The sequence below is a fragment of the Crinia signifera genome, chromosome 6 (genome assembly GCF_055691185.1).
Source record: "Crinia signifera chromosome 6, ASM5569118v1, whole genome shotgun sequence".
Taxonomy (NCBI): domain Eukaryota; kingdom Metazoa; phylum Chordata; class Amphibia; order Anura; family Myobatrachidae; genus Crinia; species Crinia signifera.
In genome coordinates this window covers 72,628,641-72,649,881 of record NC_139222.1, presented here as the reverse complement: position 1 = coordinate 72,649,881, position 21,241 = coordinate 72,628,641, and the positions used below count along the sequence as shown (strand labels likewise).

The window sequence follows — 21,241 nt, the reverse complement described above, 5'->3', positions numbered from 1 at the left end:
AACTTCTTGACAGATCATTCTACTCAATCACAATATAGGGGCACACACCATCTACACCTCCACACCAGAAGGTGAGCGCAGGGTTAACCCCTATTTCCACTGTACGCTCCTGAGTGTAAGGACACACTCATAACCCAGCAGCCCCTTCGCACAATTGGGATTAGGGAGGCCAATCCCGGGATCGGGATCGGCGGGATCCCGGGATTTTGGCCTAAAAACGGCGGGATTTTAATCCCGGGATCGAGCCTTTCAATCCCGGGATTGCGGGATTTGTACCCGCTTGTAATATACAGGCAGGCATACCGGCAGCGGCTGTTCGCAAGTGTGCTGTAGCGGCATGGCGGCATGGTGGCGGCATGGCGACCAGAGCTGGTCGCTGATGAAAGGGAACCTCTGCCGGAGGGAATCAGCTGGTCGCAGGAGCAAGCTCCTGCGACCAGCGATCATAAGGGGGCGATTTATCGCCGGTGCACACTCCAATTGCTGGCAATATGGTCGCTCAGCGATGTGTACGCACCTTAAAGTGTGCTAAAACTGCAGTAACTAAAGTTGTCTCCTGCTCCAGGTATAGCAAATGTTTTCTGAATGCAGCCTGCAAATTCCATGCAGAAATTTCCCACTCAAAAAAAAAGTGAAAAACTAATTTCATCCTTTTGACTGTCGACCTAGCCATTGTTGACCTAATGCTTGTGTCGACGTTCCATTTTTGTCGACTTTGTGGGTTGACCTTCAGTGCTCAACCCAATGCATGTCAACCTTTGGTGTGTCACCCTTACGGCCCTATACCCTCCCATGATATCAGTAGGCATAAAGAAAATTCAGACACATACACTAACAAATTCTTGAAGGAGGAAAACGAAATAACTACTGATACAAGGTAGCCAATATTTAGTGATAGTTATAGAAATAATTCAGTAATGATTAGGTTAATTCAGTGTTTCTCATAACTATATAACTGGGCACACTACTAAATGAGTATCTTCTAACCAGCCAACTAGTTAATGCTTTTGATTTGATCACCTTTTGTGAGCAACCATTTTCTGGCGTTTGGAAGAAAACAGCCAATTATCATTTGTTCTCATACATTACCAGATTTTAATTTCAAACAGCTGCCACATCTTTTAGATGCACAGTATGGCTAGTTTATCAGTGCAGGTTTTAAGGATATCCATACATTAGCACAGGAGAGGTAATTTGATTGAATCAGCTGTGCTCAAGCATTGATTTCCTTGCCTTGAAGACTGAGGTTGGGAAACACTGGGTTAATTGCTTCAAAAACTTTATTGTACTCAGATGGTGACGCTTATATCTTAGTATAAGTAGACTGCCTTGAAGAGGTTTTGCTCTATATGATCAGGTTTCAGATTCCCAGAGTAAGTTTGAATTAATGAGTGGTGAATTATTGGTGTGGTTTATTTTTCATTGTAATGGTAAGCCTCCTTGTACTGTTTGGGTTTGCTTTTAGTCCAGATTTAAGGGTCAATGTATTGCATTGGTTCATTACACTTGGACTTTACTTACCATTTTAATTTTGTTACTAAAGCTACACATGTGGTTGTAAAACTACTGGACATTGTGAAGCACTTTTGGGTGGGTTGGAGTGTTAACCTGCAGCTAACTGTTAAATAACTCTTATTTTGTGCTACAAATCAGGGGTTAGTGTGAACCTACTGATTGTGCATAAAATGTGGAACCAATGGATTTCCCCATGTACTGTATGAAGTCCCTACTGTACCAGGGGCTGTAAGATAAAGTTCAAGGTGGGGACAATTATTAAGAGGTGAGGGCCTCTGTTCAGGCTCTGAAGAGCTGTGGATTCTGCCAGCTGGCATTGTGCCAGAGCCTACTGCGCATGCACAGGGCCCCAGGAACATGATACCTGTACCTTGTTCCTGGGGCCATATTTAGTGGGTGTGTGCAAATCATGGGAAAATGGGCTATTTTCCCTGGTGATTTCTATCTGCAGCACAGGTAGCTGTTGTGGGACTAGGCAGGATAAGTATAACTATATGCATATCTGACCATCTCCATGAGGGAGAAAATACTCTGTTCCTGGACTTCCCTGGTAATGTATAATTGCCAGCACCTGTGGGGAGCTAGGTCAGTGATAAGAAAGGTGTTTCACCACAGGTGATGGCAATCATACATTACCAGGGAAGTCCAGGAGCAGAGCATTTTCTCCCTCATGGAGAGGGTCAGGTAGGCAAGTATGGGGGGAAGTAAATCTTTGGCAAATTGAATCCAACCCCTTGGTTAAAGAGGTTTTTAGGTACACACTTTTTATTGTTTTAAACATTGAATCATTTTTCTTCATTTCTTTAGTTTTTTTTTTTTATCTTATGCTGTATGTAAGCTCCTTGCAAAGTATGTATGTATTGCACCTTTAGACCAGCTACACTGAATTTACAATCTGTGGGTCCATGTCAACCTCTAAGTAATATTCTACTTAAGACCGTGTCTCTATGTATATGTGTTTATTATACCATTGGGATGGTGAAGCCATAAAAATTTGCAAAGTAAAAGTAATTTTTCAATCAGGAATGTAACTAAACAGTACAGGTTTTAAGGATTCCCATTGCTGTGATCGCTTAACAGATTGTAAAATCTAATTTAAGTACTAAAGGCCCCATACGTTATACCTACTCGGACCCAATTTCCCTGCCAGCTCCCTGGGACAGGTCCAATACGATTAGGTATTTTGATATGCCATTTTTTTTTTTTTATATGTGAATTTATCACAGGTAAAATTCCAGGAGCTGCAGGTGGAGGGGACGGCTAGAGCCGGGAGCCAGGCTGCAAGAGGCGATGGGGTCAAGCCGGGCAAAGGAGATGCAAATAGGCAGCAGGGGAGCCGGGAGCCGTTGGTTTAAAAAAACCCCCAAACATATGAATGGGAAGCCAATGATTGGATAAGCGACCTCAGCCAAACAGTGGCTTCACATTCATCTGTATGGGTTTTTTGTTTTTTTTAGTGCGTCGGCTTCCCTTGCCCGCCTCTCTTGTCCCCTTGACTGCTTGCGGCATCCCCCGGACGCTCTGTTTGGGTGACTAGAAATGGTTGCTTGATTTATTGTGATACCCATTCATCCTAGTAGTATGCTAATGCATTTTTCAGTCTTCCTTTAACATCCTGCCCATGTGTGTCTGGTTTAAGTCCATATGAGTCAACCACGTGTGCTCAGTCATTAATAACCTTAACAATCTGAACAGTAAAGGTGCCCACAGACGCATCAATTATCAAATGCGTTTTGTACTTTTTTAGCACAAATTGCATCTTATGTACAATTATTGGATGGTGTTTATTGGCTTGTGCGATGCGATGCGCGTTCCCGGGAGCCACATATTGTATGTCTAAAAAAGTATGTGCTGCACGTACTTTTTAGACTACATCTGAAATGTAACATTACAAACATGGGTTCATCGCATCGCATGCATCCAAGTGCACATTGCATCACAAGCTGGAAGAAAAATTGTATAGAACCATTGTACAGACAAAAATGCATAGCACAGTACAATTGTAGTGTCTGTGGGCACCTTAACTGTGTACACACTTGTACAATTTAGACTATTACGATATTACAAGACTATTACGATATTACAACACTATCTGCATACAATTTAGACTATCTGCATACAATTTAGACTATCTGCATACAATTTAGACTATCTGCATACAATTTAGACTATCTGCATACAATTTAGACTATCTGCATACAATTTAGACTATCTGCATACAATTTAGACTATCTGCATACAATTAGACCATGGGTCTTCAATTTATGGCCCTCCAGATGTTGTGAAACTACATGTTCCAACATGCATTGCCACATTTTTTTCCTATAAGAGCATGTCAAAACTGTCAGGGAATGCTGGGACATGTAGTTCCACAACATCTGGAGGGCCACAGGTTGACCTGTGATTTAGACTATATAGTGCAGACTTGCACTATATAGTCTATGCAGCCAAGTCTATCTGGCTGCGATACGGGAGCGTGCATCGGGATCGCAAGGGTTATAACCCATACAATCTGCTTGAGATCCAGATGAGATTTTGACTATATAGTCAAAATCTCATGCACATTGTACAAGTGTGTACACACCGTTAGGGTTCTAGAGTTTGAGACACTGTCATATTGTCTTAATACAACAAATTATTTTTTATATAGGAAATATAATCCTTTTTTGTATTTTTTTTTTTACATATTTTTTTTTTTAATTTATTGAACAAATGTGAGCAGCGATTCACTTTTTAACTGATATTTTGCACATAGTTAACAGATGTTGAAACTCGGTGTCAACACGTATTTTAGAATTAAGCTAGGGCACAACTATTACAAAATGTAAATATGCTCAACATGCAGTGTAAATTTTTATGAACATTTAACTTTTTTGAGTTACTCCTAACTTGCAAAAACTGTATACTAAGGAGCCTATGTATATAATGACACTGACGCAATTATTAACATTCCTGGTTTCTGCTAATGATCGTTTAAACCTATTACTTCTACATACTGAAAATAACTCACAAGGATAGATATGGCAATGACTGCTGTCCCTGTAACATAAATTCACGGCACATGGGAGGAGTCATTCACTTTGTTGAAAGACTACTCCTGGGAAACACACTGAGCATGCAGTGTCCATCCTTGGAGCCAAAGGGGTCAATCCCATTAACCCTGAATGGTGCGGATGATTTGCGAGTTGTGAATCATCCTGACACTGGCCGCAATTTACGGCAGGCCGAATTCGCTGAAAAGTGCCTGCACCTCCATGGGGGTGCACACAATTTTCAGCAAATTTGGCCCTGTGAGGGATGCGAGTTGGGCTTAATTCAGGTGTCGTTTTCAGTGTTAAAACAGCACCCGAATGACAACTTAATAATAATAATAATAATAATAATAATAATAGGATCGACCCCAAAGACTGAGAAAGAGATTGTAAGTTCCCTCTCATGCAAAAATTTCATAGGTATAAAGTGGTTTACAACTAAAATATGGTTCCTCCCCAGCCTTTGGCCTCACTGCTAATTTCCACTTAGGTTTGGGCTATTGTTTATGATCTGGGGGTCATAAATAATAAAGATACTGGTAACAACAAAACACTGCATGTGAAGTGTGTATTGAAGTACCGCTTATGGTTTTTTACCTCAGCAAATACTGACTGTATGCTAATCTACCAGAGCTTACACCTAATTTGCCTTCTGTTTGTAACATAGGTCCACTTCATGCATGCACTCTCAGAGTCCCTCATAGGAAAAACTCAACATCAACCATGTTCGCAGGGCTAATGTTTGTTATTGCAGGTAAGGTGTCTTTATGGTTTCCTCGGTCTTCCATTTTCTAGCATTGATTTCTTAAATACTAAGAGCGTAACCTAGCAATTAATCAAAATCACCCCGTATGTACACAGCGGCCCTGCAGAATTGCTATCGCCTGGCCAAATAGGCTGTGCAGGAAAGGCATTTTTCACTAAGCCGTCTGCCGGTGTATTTGGCCATGGCTGGGGGAAGGCAAGATGTAGTTATCTATGGCTAGCTGCAACTTGAATAAGCACTCGACTTAGTGAAAATCGTCAAACTGATGTGCACATGGGACTCAATTATTATCTACTGCAGGCATTCCCAACCACGGTCCTCAAGGCACACCAACAGTGCAGGTTTTGTAGATATCCAGGCTTGAGCACAGGTGACTTAATTAGTACCTGAGTGATTCTGATTAAACCATCTGTGCTGAAACCTGGATATCACTAAAACCTGCACTGTTGGTGTGCCTTGAGGACCGTGGTTGGGAAAGCCTGGTGTACTGCCTTATAATGGTCACGCAGCACATCCTATAAAAGGAGAGTTGCATACCCTCTACAGCTACTCCCTCTTCCATCAAATGCAGGGAGCCCAAATACCCAAGCCCTCCAGCACACCTGAACAGCTGAGCAGCAAAGCATGCCTGAGCTCCCCAACACTCTATTACTCAACAACCCGAACACCAACGTGCCCCATCTCCCAAACGCACCCACATGCTCAGTGTCCATTAGTCTGGCTCACCTAAATACCAGTGCCCCCGAACACCCCCACTTCCAAATACCCAACCATCAGAAAGCACCAGAGTCCCACAGCAGGGAAGGTCAGAATCGCTAAAGCTAAAGATCGCAAGAGTGTGCATCGGATTGCTATCATTCCCAAAAATCATTAGTGTGTGGGCACCTTTAAGATAACTTTGAAAATCACAAATCTTTCTACTGTGAGCACCTTAGGGTGTCTGTTAATCACTATACCATACCACCCAACTTCTCTAATTGGAGGAGGAAAATGGAGGTCATGGCTTTGCAACTAGGGGTATGGCCCATGATCGTTGTTCTTCATATAAGGCTGCAGCATCTATACCAGGCATGTCCAAAATTGGCCCTCCAGCTGTTGGGAAACTACAAGTTTCATCATGCCTTGCCACAGTTTTACTATTAGGGAATGCTAGGCATGGTATTGCAAGGCATGCTGGGATGTATAGTTTCACAAGCTGGAGGGCCAAGATTGGACATGCCTGATCTACACACTGCTGCTCTGCTGAGAAGTGTTCCCATTTGTACCTCCCAATCACGGGACACTGCTGCTTGCGGGTCAGAGTCCCAAAAAAAGGGTCTGTCCCACTGAAATCGGGACAGTTCAGAGGTGATGTGATATCGTCCCAATGCGATAATTGATTACATTACATGGATGTATAATTTTTTGCATGTAGGAGAAATCTGAGTTAAAGCTATGCTTGCACCATCACCATTGCGGGTACCTCCCTCCCTGCTTTGATTAACCCCTCCCAACCCTGATCATAGTCACCCTCCTTGAGGGCTGCTGGATCATTGAGGCTCCCTCTGGTACTGCCCCTGATCCCTGGGTCGGGGGAATATGTAGTCACAATCACTGATTACCCTGTGTCCATTGGCCATGCTAGGCTGTCCTCCAGTGCTGGATTTCCCACTAGGCACATGCCTGGGGGCAGCACGGCAGCTTCTTTCCCTGCATGATACAGGGAGAAGAGCAGCTGGAACAGGTCAATGCATGGGATCTAAAGGAAGTGTGGGGTGTGGGCTGATAATGTTGTGACTAGGGATGGCCAGACTTCTAAATCTGTCCCCGCACTGCTTTCTCTGTCTAGGGGCCAAGGGGATACGGTCATAGGGTCACCAGCAAGTTGTTAAACATGGGTTAGGTCGACAGGGTCATTAGGTCTACAGTCGAAAGGTAGACATGGAGTTTTTCACTTTTTTGAGCCAACATGTGCTGACAGGTGGTATTTCATGCCGTACCATCTACTAGGGCGCGATGGGAGAATAAAATAGTATGCCAAGCTTAGCAAGGCACTGAGACAGAAGTATGACTGTGTCCATGTCGACTTTTGGGTAAAAAACTGAAAAATCCCATGTCGACCTTTTGACTGTTAACCTAACCCATGTTGACCTAAATGCATGTTGACTTAATGACTGTCTAACAACTTGCTGGTGACCAACTGATTCACACCCGGGCCAAGACAGATGCACCTGTGCAAGGGGGTTTATCGTGAGCCTAGTAATTATGAAACGTATGTCCTGGATTAAAGGGATATTATGGCAATTTTATATCAGGCATCATTCTCAAATGGCATGTGTTTAGAGAGGTCTTGTCTGACAAACCAAGTAAATTGCACAGTTTACAAACTGTGGGGCAGATGTATTAAGCTTTAACAAGAGAGAAATGTCTACACCAGTGATGGCTAACCTTGACGTTCCAACTGTTGTTGAACTACACATCCCAGCATGCCCTCCATCAGTTTTAGCAAGGCCAAATAGTAAAACTGTAGCAGGGCATGCTGGGATGTGTAGTTCAACAGCTGGGGTGTCAAGGTTAGCCATCACTGGTCTATCCAATCTGCTCCTAACTGTCATGTTATAGGCTTTATTTGATAAAAGGCAGTAAGGAGCTGATTGGCTGGATATTTATCACTCTTAATACGTTTTACGTGTATCCCTTTAAGGCTTTATACATCTGCCCCTGTATATAGAAACTGCCAAAAGTTGCGTATCTGTCTTGTACTGGGCCACTGCTCCAAACTCCACAATAAACTGCCATGATTTCTGTCTAAGGACTTTATTATTTTCATTATTGCATTATTTTTATAGCGCACACTTTCTGCAGCACTTTACAGAGAATATTTGACCATTACATCAGTCCCGGCCCCAGTGGAGCTTACAATCTATATTCCCTACCACATGTACACGCACAGGCATTCTAGCGTTAGGTTAATTGGTTCCCAACAAATTACTAGTATATTTTTGGATTGTGGGAGGAAATAGGAGTACCCGGAGGAAGCCCATGCATGCACGGGGAGATTATACAAGCTCTGTTCAGTTAGTGACATGTTGGGTATTGAAGCCATGACCTCAATGTTGTGAGGCAGTATTGACTAATTGGATAATAAAACCTTTTGATGATGTATTGGCCACATTGCTCAGTGTATTAATGCAAGAGTATACTCCCGCTGGTCTTTCCCGGAGTATCCGGTTGGGTGTGAGGCATGCCTAATGGGACAACCAAGGGAACTGAGAATCCGTGGCAGAATTATACCTAGGAGTAGAATCCTGCTCTCCATGGGGTACATTCAGTGCCGATCATGCGAGCTACAGTATGACAGTGAGCTGTGCCTATTGCTCGGCGTCATATCCTGCCCTCCGTATTCAATTGACCCCCCTGCACTTGCCGTTTCCACCTCACTATTTCTAAAGAGCAAGGTGGAAATAGCAAGTACGGCGGGATATGCAGTGGGCATTAGCCAGCCATGAACCTTGCCCTTTGGGGGACTTCTCGCCTTCCTTTGAACATAGAATAGGGCAAGAGTGTTAAACAGTGAGGATGGCTTGTTCTCTGTGATCCTCGCCGAAAATAAGCCATCCTCGCCCTATAAAAACCTTGCCAGCTGCTTTGATTACACCCCAATGTATGAAGGGAGGCCCTGGGCCTTGGCTTCCTTAAGTGCTGTAGTGTCATTGTGTATCTTAACTGTAATCTCCTTACCATGTATTTAATGTCCATGTAGTTGTAGCATCCTAGTCAAGCTCCCCAACTGGCACACTCCATCAGCTTAACACATTAAGTTAATGTTTCTACTGGGTTCATTTTCATTTTATAGATTTTAATTTGTATTTCTTCCCTGGATCAAGGGGTTCTCCCTTGTCACTAAGCCCAACCCCAAACCTAATTAGCTTGCATCTGTGTGCCCTGGCAGAGAGGGTCATTAAGCCTGGAGAAGTGATAGGAGCAGGCTGGTACCTTATCATGAACACTAACTGTCACTTTTCAAATCCAGCTTGTAACTTTGTTAGGAGCTGATTAGCTGGTACTTTATCACTGGACACTATGAGGCTTAATACATCTGCCTCATAGTTTGGTTTTATGATCACTGATTGCAATATTGTTGGCAGGGAGAGATTGGGGTTCTGAAACAGCCCTAGCATTGTAGAGGGGGTATTGTTCTGGCTCATGGTCTCTTTGTGGCTAACTCAGGCCATTGGACCTTCTGGAATTAAATAGATGTTAGATGGTCCGTACAGCCCTGAGTGGTGGTGACAATCAATGGGTAACACACCAATGGTCCTTTCCAGTCTGAGATTTTGTGCAGTGGGCATAAATCCTTTATCTGGCCCCTGCCATTTTATTGCCCTGGCAGGCCCTTTAACCCCCAGTCCCACATGATACATGTTTGCTGTTGCTTCTAGGACCCAGGGACCTCTGTTTTTGTGCTGTACAGCTGTTTATGTGTAACAGAACAAATGATTGGCTGATTGTCCTAAGAACTTGCCTTTGCTTTGCATTACCTGGAACACTAGCTATGTCTAGAATGTTTAATCCTCTTCTAGCAGACTTGGCACAATAACCACTGAAGTGGTGTTTCCTTCTTCTAATAAGGTATGTCAGCCAGTTTGGCTCAAAACTCAACTACTGGAACAAGGAACTGTAAGTAACCTAAATGTTAAAACCTACAATTTCATTTAAGTGTCGGTGAGGTGATACAGCTATTTCATCTTTCACTCTACACTTCTTGTACAAGGGAAATGTTTGTCTTAAACCATATTCTCTCTCTCTCTCTCTCGCCGCCAAACCTGCAAATTATAGGTTCAGGGTTTTTTTTATCTTTTAATTTACTTGACTGCTACATTCCAAACCTTTTACAGAAACCTCTAACAGAGCAAGTTGATAGACCTTCAATTTGTATGATAAATATATGCAATGAAATAATTTTTTTTTTTTTTTACCACAGCCACCCTTTTTGTAAAGGCATCACGACCAGTGTTATTTGCCCAATGTCCAGATACGTACACCAACTTCTGTTACCATGGCACATGCAGATTCCTGGTGTCTGAATGGGAGGCTTCATGCATGTAAGTGTAGCCTACTGTGACATGTTCAATTAGTTACTTTATATTTCCATTATGTGTTAAATCTGTATTAATGCCCAGGGCCACAGGCCCTGGTGCTGAGTGGGTAAATAGTTCCCACACTTGTTTTTACCGAACATGCTTGTACAATATTGTTGAGCTGATTAAAGTATATTCTGATTTTGGATATCCTGTGCCCAACCATGTGATGTCTGTGGTGGTGTTTGCACTGACCTACGACCAGAAGTAGATTGTGATATCTATAATGGGCATCCTCTACCCAAATGTAGTTCTACATCTCTGGAGACTCCTTTTGGCACAGCAGAAGACATGGGTGAGTGGCTCAGCTGCTGATTTCCCAGTGATCTGTGCATGTACAGTACAGATGTCGCCTGGATAAAGCACCAGTACCATATTCCTAGAGAACTGCACATGTAGTCTCTGGCACAAATCCTGTCTACTGAAATTAGAAATTGTCCTCCCTCCCCTACCAAAAAAGTTGCCAGCTCAGAAGCAGGGGGCAGGACCAGTGAGTGGCTCCATAGGGAGTAAGGGTGGAGCTCACTGAAGGAGGCTGCGGGGCGGGGCCATTGCATCATTATAGCCATGCCGCCACTACAATATACCTGTATTACAGGCATTGCACAGCAGTGGGTGGGTTCACTATTACCAGATTTATCATAAATCCCGTTATCTTGTCCCCACAGTGCACAGCACTAGCATGGGACAAGACATCTCACTCTCGCCAGGCATCTCATGCTGCGTGGTGAATGGAGACTAGATGTATAAGGACACATCAGTACTATCATATTTGTGTTTTCAAATTAATTTGAAAGAATGAAACAATAGAATTTTAAAACCAAAATATAACTGCAGAAATTAGCAGAGATTCAATACACAATGCAATGAGGCGCAATCTAGTACAAAAAGTATATGCAGCACCTACTTTTTTCGAGCTGTGCGATGGGATGTGCATGAGAGCACGCATCTCATCGCACCCAGCAATTGTACCATGTGTGGACACCTTAACCCTAGAATGAGATGTTTGTTATGATTTGCTGTAATGTTTTTAAAATGTGTTCTAAAGCATTAAACCTGAAAATATTCATACACTGGCTGTCTCGCTCACTCTATTTTAAATTCTTTCCTAGATGTTCCAAAGGGTATATTGGCAGTCGATGCCAGTATGTGGACTTATTGCAGGTTATGGCTGGTGAACCTCGTTCCTTCCTAATGGTGCTGCTGACGGGGACCTTTTTTGCTGTAGCGACTCTTCTAGGCAGTGCATGTTTTGTTATATAGTGAGTATCTCTTACAATGCCTTAAGCTGGGTATATACCTAAAGATTTCTTTCATTCTCATTAGAGTGGCTCCTGGCCATGCGCCCCATTCTCCTGGAAGCCCTGTCCCCGCTCTCTGCCCGTCTCCTTGAAGTGGAGATGGGCATGGCTGGGAGCACCCTGTCCTAGCTCCCTATCGCCCAGCTGAGTGAGATGCTCGGGAGTCCCTGGTATAAATGTCGCCATGGTGGGCTGGATGAGAGGGGCTCAATCTGTATGGTAGCAAAGGACCATCAATTATTTGCTCCTCAATGCTAGAAAACAAACCGTAGTAATTAAGACGCATTGGTAAACCCATCTGATTTATCAAAATAGTTTATCTGTTTTGGAGCTTCAAGGAGAAAATTATGTTTATTTTTTTTTTTTCACGCATACATTGCCAGATTTTTGCTCCCACCAGACAGATTATACAAATATCTTTGTGTACCCAGCTTTAATGGTGTTTTTGCACTTTAGCATTTACTGTTATTTAAAGTAAATCAATTCACCTGCTTGTGTTATGTGACTAGATGTATAGTGAATTTAGTACAATACAGACTGTAACTATTACATTTGGTACTTGTGTATTATCACGGCGCCCATCGCAGACCATAAGGTATGCGATGCGACGAGATTTCCCCCGATGTCATACAATGTTAAAATTGTATAGCATTGTATATGGCATACAATGCGATGTGATGCGATTTTTAAATTGTATAAGCACCCTAATGGGGGCTTACAATGTTAAATGCACCCCCACTATGAACGTGAACCTGAAGCGTGGCGAGCCCACGAGGGGCGGCGGTACGCGTCCTACGACCTTTTCATACCCCCACTATCCATGTCGGCGTGGAGTTTATTTTATATAGTGTGGTGAGCCACCGAGCCCAAAGCGTTGCGAGGGGACGCGGAATAAATGTCCCCTCGCAGGGCTCACTGCGCTCGCCACTCTTCTGGCTCGCTGCACTCCCCACACTATATAAAATCAACTCCACAACGACGTGGATAGTGGGGGTAGGAAAAGGACGGAGGACGTGTACCGCGGGCTCGCTGCGCTCGTCACACTTTGGGTTGGGGTTCATACTGGGGGTGGCGTGGGGGTGCATTTAACATTGCAAGCACCCATTAAGGTGCTTATACAATTTAAAATCGAATCGCATCGGGTGTATGGCATGCGATGCGATTAAAAGTCGTGCAACTTAATTTCGGGGCGCCGTGATAATACATAAGTACCTTACATTTTCATTAGTCAATGACCTGTGTCCTAATTAAAGTCCTGAGAAGGAAGCTTACAGAACCTCAGTTTGTACGCCTGAACCTAGTAATGTCTGTGATGTGCAAACACCTTTCCTTTCATGCTGCTAGACAGCACAACCTCTTTTGGATACGTAGCACTCTATGCTGCTGCATCCGAATTTTTTATTTTTTTAATTAATTTTTTTGTATTGTCTGGTCTCCTATAAATACGGTTGCCCCTTTGCATTTATCTCCACACCCTAACTCTGAGCTACCGTTACAGTATTTTTTATTTACTGCTTTGATGCGAGTCACTATAGATAGCTGCCTCACAGTAAGATCTACTAACTCCCATAGGATGTACCCCAAGGAGCAGTGGCGTAACAATAGAGGGTGCAGTTGCTATGGGGCCCGGCAGGTTGGGGGGCCCAAGGCCAAGCTAGTAATCCCCTGCACCCTTTTAATTTTTTTTTTTTTAAATAGTGCTGCTGTCCCATGCCCCCAGTGACAGTCTTTTCTAATGAAGGGGCATACAGCAGAAGGGAGATGCAGTGCTGGAGGAGGCAGGCTATTCCTGCCTCTCTCCTGGAGGCTGGAGTGCAACGTCACTAGTGAGCGTCCAGCCTCAGTGCAAAATACGAAAGCGCCTGACCTGTCCAGCTGACAGGAGATGCGGTGTGAGGACCCCATGCGGCAGTGCGGGGACCTGGTGGTGTGGATCCCAGCGATGCAGGGACCTGCTGGTAGCCCAGCGCTGGTGAGCGGAAACCCAGTGCTGCGCTGCCGGAGGTACAAAGCACCAACTGTCCTAGGGGTGCACCATCTGTCCAGCGGCACCTTGAGTGGGGTACAGTGGGAAGCACACTTTCAACTATACTGGGGGGGGGTGCTTATCCTGCTCTCTCCCCTACCCTCTCTTTTCTCTCCTGCCACCACTCTCTACCTGCGCTCTCCCCCGTCTCGCTGACACGTTTTCCCTGTTTGTCACTGACACTCACTCCTAATTGCCCCCTCTCTCGCCCTCTTTCCATAAAGCACCCCCCCTATCTCTCTCCACAACACCCTTTGTCTCTTACTCTCTTCTGCATCCCCACCCCCATAATGGGCAATGGTGGGGGGGCCCTTCCAAGATTTTGCTATGGGGCCCACATCCTTCTAGTTGAGTAGTGATTAGCATCACAAGGTTTTATCTCCTGGGTTGAGTGCCCAGAGGTATTCAATTGTGCCCATAAAACTGCAACTGGTGAGTAATGAGCATGATTTCATGTTAAATAGTGCATTGGGGCTTACCACGTGTGTTAACAGCATTTCACCTGATACTTGTGTCATAGAATGAGGTCTCTGACAAAGTGATCTAGTTATGCCTTATTTTCACACTCAACAAAACCTGTTACATGTGTACTTTATCCCCATCTCTCACTACAGTATATCACTCTATATGCAATCTGTGTGTCTCCTCTGTCCTTATTGCATGTCCTAGTTTAACCCCAAACTTTGTTTAGACCAGTGATTTACAAACACCCCAAAGGATAAGTGATGCATGGTACCATTGGTCCTTTTGTTTATACTCTATTGTTCGACAAAAGTTCTTCGATTACCCAAACCACAGGAGACCCAGCTATGTTTAGTGGCCTCTTTGTTCCAGAGCTGACCAAACAATGGGGTTTACTCTGGTTGATCTGTAAGGCTGCGAATTTGCTGCCTTGCGAATCCACCAAACCCCGCCTTGCGAATCCACCAAACCCCACCTTGCGAATGGAAGGCTGGTGCCACCCTTTTGCAAGGGTGCTTTGCACGCAGGGGTTTGTGAATGGATGTTTCACAGTAACATCCATTCGAAGGGCAGGGGGAACCTCCCACATATAGAAGCAAAACAGAATAGAAAATGAAATGAGCATTGAATGGCTTTTTCTACATTCGATGCGGATTCGATCCCAATGCACCCTCCAGTGTAATGTAAATTGAATAGAAAAATAGTCTTGGCAGGCAAGCCTATATTTGATTCAATCACAAGCAAAATCGCACGGTGTGTACCCACTATTACAGCACATGGCATTGGGGGGGGGGAGAGGGGCTGAGATTTGTATGCATGAATGTTTTTCCTTTCTGTTCATTTCATTTTTTTTTATTCTTTTTGAGTGGGAGAGAAATGTGGCCTTGTCACTTTAAAAATATTTCTTCAAACTGAGGCACATAAAATAAAAATATGGTTATGTGTTTAGTTATTGCAGGATAAAAAGAGAAAGGAGCAGGCTAAATCTTCTGAACAATATTGATGTCAGAGGTAAGTTGCATGAAAGTGATTTTTTTTTTTTGTACTTTAGGGAGCCACAAATAGTTGACCCCCATCAGTGTTACTTTAAACCAAGAAACACTGAAATTTTATGTGGGTGGGTATATATGTGTGATATGATAAAGTTGGTAAGCACTGGCCAGACGTGAATTGCGTTAAAATTGCTGTGATTTTTAATGGTAATTAGACCTAATTTGTAAGCAGAAATTTTATCCTTAACATTTCTGTCCTTTTGGGACCATCTTCAGGAGAGAAATTACATATACAGAATGCAAAAGTTACCACAGCACAGGCCTAGACCTACGGCTGCCTGATGGGCCAGGATGTAGTTATTTCTGATGTGTTATCAGATACAGCTATGTCGAGTGTGGACCAGTTGGTCACCAGCAAGTTGAGTGACAGTCATTAGGTCAACATGTGTCTAGGTCAACAGTGAAAGTCAATTTTTTATTTTATTTTTACCTGTATGACAGTCAACAAACACTAAAATGTACCACCGGCTCCCTGTGCTTGCAATGCTTCAGGCACGGTGCCCTGCTACGCTCTGCACACTATTCTATTCTCCCACCACGCCCTAGTGGATGTTAGGGCATGAAATACCGCCTGTTGGCTGAAACAGGAAAAAACCCATGTCGACCTAAAGTCTTGTCGACCTAATGCTTGTCTATCTACTTGGTGGTGACCCATGACCATATCACACTTTCTGGGAAAGGGCAGTCTGGCATGATTGCATATGTTGGAGCCAGGCACGTGGCTTAAGCAATATCTTGCTCAGCAATCATATTGCTCAGTGTCCCGGTTTCATCAGCCTCCAGAGATGGTGGCTGATGAAAATGACACACTGCCAGGAGAAAGAGGCAGGGGAAGTCGCTGGTCGGAGGAGCATGCTCCTCTGACCATCGACCATTAGGGGGCTGAAAGAGTGCACCTGGCGATTTTATTGCTGGTGCACACTCCAGTCGATGGCAATATCTTCGCTCGGCGACCATATTGCCAGCTATTTTTGCCCGTGTGTACGCACATTTTAGACTCCCATGTAATAACCTTTTGATTCATTTGCACTGAGTAACTACTCCCAGATCCTCCAAAATATTATATTTTATTTTTAATGAGCCTGAGCTCTGCATGCATGGGATGATCCATAGGTAGCTAAATTGTATGATGGCTGACCATAAGTAAATAACTTGTGCGTGACATTGGCTTGTTGGAAGATGGGGTTTGTACTGGATCAGTTATCTCTGGACCATATGTCTAAGTTGTTTTTATTTTTCTCCCTTTTCGCTTCTAGATGTTTAGAAATGAAGAACCAAAAGATTCTGGAGCACACAAAATAGAAAACTGAAGAGCACTTGAGCAATTAAGCGCTAATTTTTTTATTTAAATGTATAACTTTTAAGGGTTTTTCTTTTAAAGTAAGCAGAATGCTAGGATATTCATCTGGGAAGAAGTGATGTTAATTATACTCTATAGATGGGGGGGGGGGGGGGGTAAAAATAAAATCTGCTCTTCAAAAAAAACAAGACTATGAAGACCACAAAAAATTGCATTGTACTGCTGCATGTTTAACAGGAATGGTAATTAAATGACGCTAAAATTGTCATTTGATTTGTTTAAATATTTAATTGATTTTAATTTATAAAATAAAATTTTTTACAAGTAATGTGCTGCTCATATTCTCTTCAAATATTGTGTGTCTGTATATATTATGTGTGTGTGTATATATAGTATGTTTATACCGTACATTCTCTCTCCCTTGCATAATAGAGAACAAGAAATGTGAACATAAAGCATAAAAAGAAATGAGGGGAAGAGAAAAGTGTAGATGTACAATAAAAACATATAGGGGATCTGCTGTAGAATAAAGCAGGGTTTACACTCACTCAAAGCGGGGTTAAGAGAGAGAGAAGCTTGCAGACTAAAGTGAAGCTTGATTACTTAAGTGACTTGTGAGTTGGAAACTGAAGCAGGTTAGTTAGAATACTGAAAAGGTGATTTTGAACACAGTCTAAATTTTCATATTCTATTTTATTGTAATATATTTTTCCTCTTTCTATCCTACTGTAACCTGTTGCTCAATTTTGATATTTAATTCATTTTATCTATATTTTTTCCAACACTGTATTTCATTTTACTCATTCACTATTATTTTCTCTTATCTTTGCCACACATTTATCGCACCCTGTTTCCCTCTTCACGCCTGCTCACATTTGCCTCACTCCTGACCTTCTCTGTTCCCTTCATCCTCTCACTTGTTGTTGTTTCATACTTAATTGGATTACTCAATCAACCTGATTTTACCCACGTGTCTCCTCTCTGACAGTAGTTCCTTGCCTGTTACCTTCTCTCACTCTGTTTTCTACCACATCCTCGCAAATCTACTACAGACGCTGTCTGTCCTCCCAAATCCCTCTGTCTGCTTTCACTAACCTACCCTCTCATCTTCGGTTCCTCATGGCTGTTAATCTCTCAACTTCACTTTCTCCAATTGCTCCTCCCCCCTCCCATCCCATACCTATCCTGACCACTCGCCCCCGCACCCCCACCCTCCCAATGACCCCCCCCCTCGCTTATGCAATCCCAAAAACCTTATCCACATAAATACACAACCCACCCCCCCTCTTTCCTGTGCACTATGGAACGCCAGATCCATCTGCAACAAACTCCCTGCCATCCATGACCTATTCATCTCTAGAGCATTCCACCTCCTTGCTATCACCGAGACCTGGCTCTCCACCTCTGATTCTGTCTCTCCAGCTGCTCTCTCCCACGGTGGCCTCTCTTTCTCTCACACTCCCAGGCCTGACGGTCGCCAAGGTGGCGGTGTGGGTTTTCTCCTCTCAGCCTCATGCACCCACAGTGTCATTCACCCTGAACCCTCTCTCCTTTTCTCCCTTTGAGTCTCACTCTATCCGTCTATACTACCCCTACCACCTTCGTGTCGCTGCAATCTACCGCCCCCTGGCCCTATCTCCCAATTTCTTGACAACTTCGCCGCCTGGCTTCCACACATCCTCTCCTCTGACCTACCATCTGTCATTCTTGGTGACTTTAACATCCCCTTGGATAACCCCGCTGATCCTGGCACCCCCAAACTCCTCTCTCTCTGCTCCTCTCTGCTCCTCTCTTGGCCTATCTCTCAGTGGACTACCTCTCCCACCCACATCCAAGGACACTCCCTCGATCTCGTCTTCTCTCGCTCTTGTTCCCTTACTGACTACACTATCTCGGCTTTTCCTCTTTCTGACCATCACCTCATCTCCTTCTCCCTCTCCCACCCCCCCCCCAAGCGCATTGTCTCACGGCATAACATCAACACACTTGATCTTGCTGTGTCCTCTTCTCGCCCCAATCACCCTCATTTCCTGCCCGAACCTCGCCGCCTCCCTCTATAATGACACCCTATCTTCGGCATTGGACTCTGCCTGCCCTCCCTCCTCTATCCCCCTTCGATGCTCCAACCCCCAACCGTGGCACTCGCCTATCACCCGATTCCTTAAAAAGTGCTCTTGCACTGCTGAGCGCTTCTGGAAGAAATCACGCTCCCTTGCGGATTATCTTCATTTCAAATTCATTCTTTCCTCCTTCAGCTCTGGCCAAGGAATCCTACTTTAAGTGCCTCATCCTTTCCCAATCATCCAATCCCCGCAGGCTCTTCGCCACCTTCAACTCCTTGCTCTCCCCCCCCTCCTCCAGCTCTTCCATCCTCCATCGTAGCCGCTGATTTTGCTACCTACTTTTCAACCAAAATCTCCTCTCTCAGGACTGCCATCACTGCTGCCATGACCTCACCCTCTCCCTCCTCCCCTCCTACATCTCCACTCCCCTCCTTCCAACCCCTGTCTTCATTTTACCCCACCACTGCTGCTGAAGTCCACTCTATCCTTTAATCCGCTTCTCCCTCCACCTGCCCGCTCGATCCTATCCCCTCCAATATTATCCGTCGTCTCAGTCCGTCAGTCTGCTCTCACCTCTTTAATCTTTCCCTATCCTCTGGGATCTTCCCATCCTCCTTCAAGCACGCTCTTGTCTCCCCAATTCTCAAAAAAACAAATCTGGACCCCAACTCTCCATCCAACTACAGGCCCATCTCCCTCCTCCCTTTTGCCTCCAAGCTCCTAGAACGTCTGACCTATAATCGTCTCCTAAGCCACCTTACTGCTAACTCCATTCTAGACCCCCTCCAATCCTGGTTCCGCCCTTTACATTCCATTGAAACTGCCCTGACCAAAGTCACTAACGATCTACTATCGGCTAAATCCAAAGGCCTCTTCTCTATCCTCATCCAGCTTGATCTGTCGGCTGCCTTTGACACTGTTGACCACCCTCTCCTGCTCAACACCCTCCGCTCCTTTGGCATCACTGGCACGGTCTTCTCCTGGTTCACCTTATACCTCTCCGATCGCTCCTTCTCCGTCTCCACTCTGAGCTCCTCCTCTCCTATTACCCCGCAGCCAGTTGGTGTTCCCCAAGGGTCAGTCCTTGGCCCTCTCCACTTCTCCCTCCTACACCACCTCTCTGGGCGCCCTCATCAGCTCCTATGGTTTTCATTACCACCTTTATGCTGATGATACCCTAATCTATCTCTCCTCCCCCGACTTATCCCCATTACTCCTGTCCAAGGTCTCCGAATGCCTCACGGCCATCTCGGCCTGGATGACCCAACGCTTCCTGAAACTAAACATGGCTAAAACTGAACTTCTAATCTTCCATCCCCCGAACATCCCCTCTTCTCCCACTATCTCCATCAGCATTGGTGAAACCGAGATCAAGTCCACCGACCAAACGCGCTGCCTCGGTGTCATCATTGACTCCTCCCTCTTTCACCCCCCACATTCGTGCTCTCTCAGTCTTGCCGCTTTCACCTACGCAACATCTCACGCATCAGACCATTCCTCTCCACTGACGCGACCAAAATTCTCATTCACTCTCTTGTCATCTCCCGCCTTGACTACTGCAACATCCTTCTCTCTGGGCTACCTCTCACCCGCCTCGCACCTCTCCAATCCATTCTTAACGCTGCTGCTAGGCTCATCTTCCTCTCCCGCCGCTCTACCTCTGCCTCCCCCCTCTGTCTATCTCTTCACTGGCTCCCCATTCCTTTCCGAGTTATTTTTAAACTCCTCACCACCACCTACAAGGCTCTCTCCTCCTCCACAGCTCCCTACCTCTCTTCACTGATCTCTATCCACACTCCCTCCTGTCGTCTTCGCTCCATCGCTGACCGCCGACTGACCTCTCACCTAATCACCTCCTCCCACTCCCGTGTCCAAGACTTCTCTCGCGCTGCCCCCCTGCACTGGAACAACCTCCCGCCACCCATCAGGCTATCTGATTCCCTTACCTCCTTCAAGCGCTCCCTCAAAACCCACTTTTTTCGACTAGCCTATCCCTCCTCCTAACCTCTTTTGATCCTCCGTTCCTACTTATCCTATTGTATTTCGTTCGTCCACCAACCTATTTTTAGTATGTTAACTCTTATGAGTAGGGTCCTCCTTCCTCATGTACTCACCCTACCTCATTACCTCACCTGTGCTCCTGTCCTGTTCTTCCCTTCCTCTACTTCATCTTCAGTCTCCTCGACAATTTCCACACCTACTTCTGAACTGATGCTGATTTTAGTTCTACCAGCTATACCCCTATTTATACTGTATTTTTCAACACACCCTGTAGGTTACCTTGTAATTAGTTTTTTTGTTTGCTATGTACGGCGCTGCGGACACTTTGCGGCGCCTTATAAATAAATGTACTACTACTACTAAGTCTGACAGGGGAGGCCAATCCTGTCCTGAAGATTTACTAACCGTTAATGTGGATCTATAGTAGGAATCCATGCAGCATGAATGAAGGGGTTTGTAAAAAAAAAAAAAAGTAGATTTAAGGGCTCTGGCGAAATACTGAACATATTAAATATCACAGCAGTTGTTAATTTTATGTCCCATAGTTTTATGAATTATAGTAGTGCCTTCTTGTGTTTTAAGAATGATTGTACTGTAGTTCTT

General features: G+C 44.5%; 1 protein-coding gene across 1 annotated transcript; it reads left to right on the top strand.

Annotated features, from left to right (window-relative positions):
- The first annotated feature begins 1,388 nt into the window (after positions 1–1,388).
- On the top strand, positions 1,389–16,902 carry LOC146006972 (protransforming growth factor alpha-like). Its single transcript, XM_083145397.1, has 7 exons — positions 1,389–1,430; positions 5,215–5,301; positions 9,925–9,972; positions 10,277–10,397; positions 11,546–11,695; positions 15,172–15,233; positions 16,531–16,902. The coding sequence occupies exons 2-7, from the start codon at positions 5,271–5,273 to the stop codon at positions 16,536–16,538; spliced, it is 420 nt and encodes a 139-aa protein (XP_083001523.1). The 5' UTR covers positions 1,389–1,430; positions 5,215–5,270; the 3' UTR covers positions 16,539–16,902.
- The last annotated feature ends 4,339 nt before the right edge of the window (positions 16,903–21,241 follow it).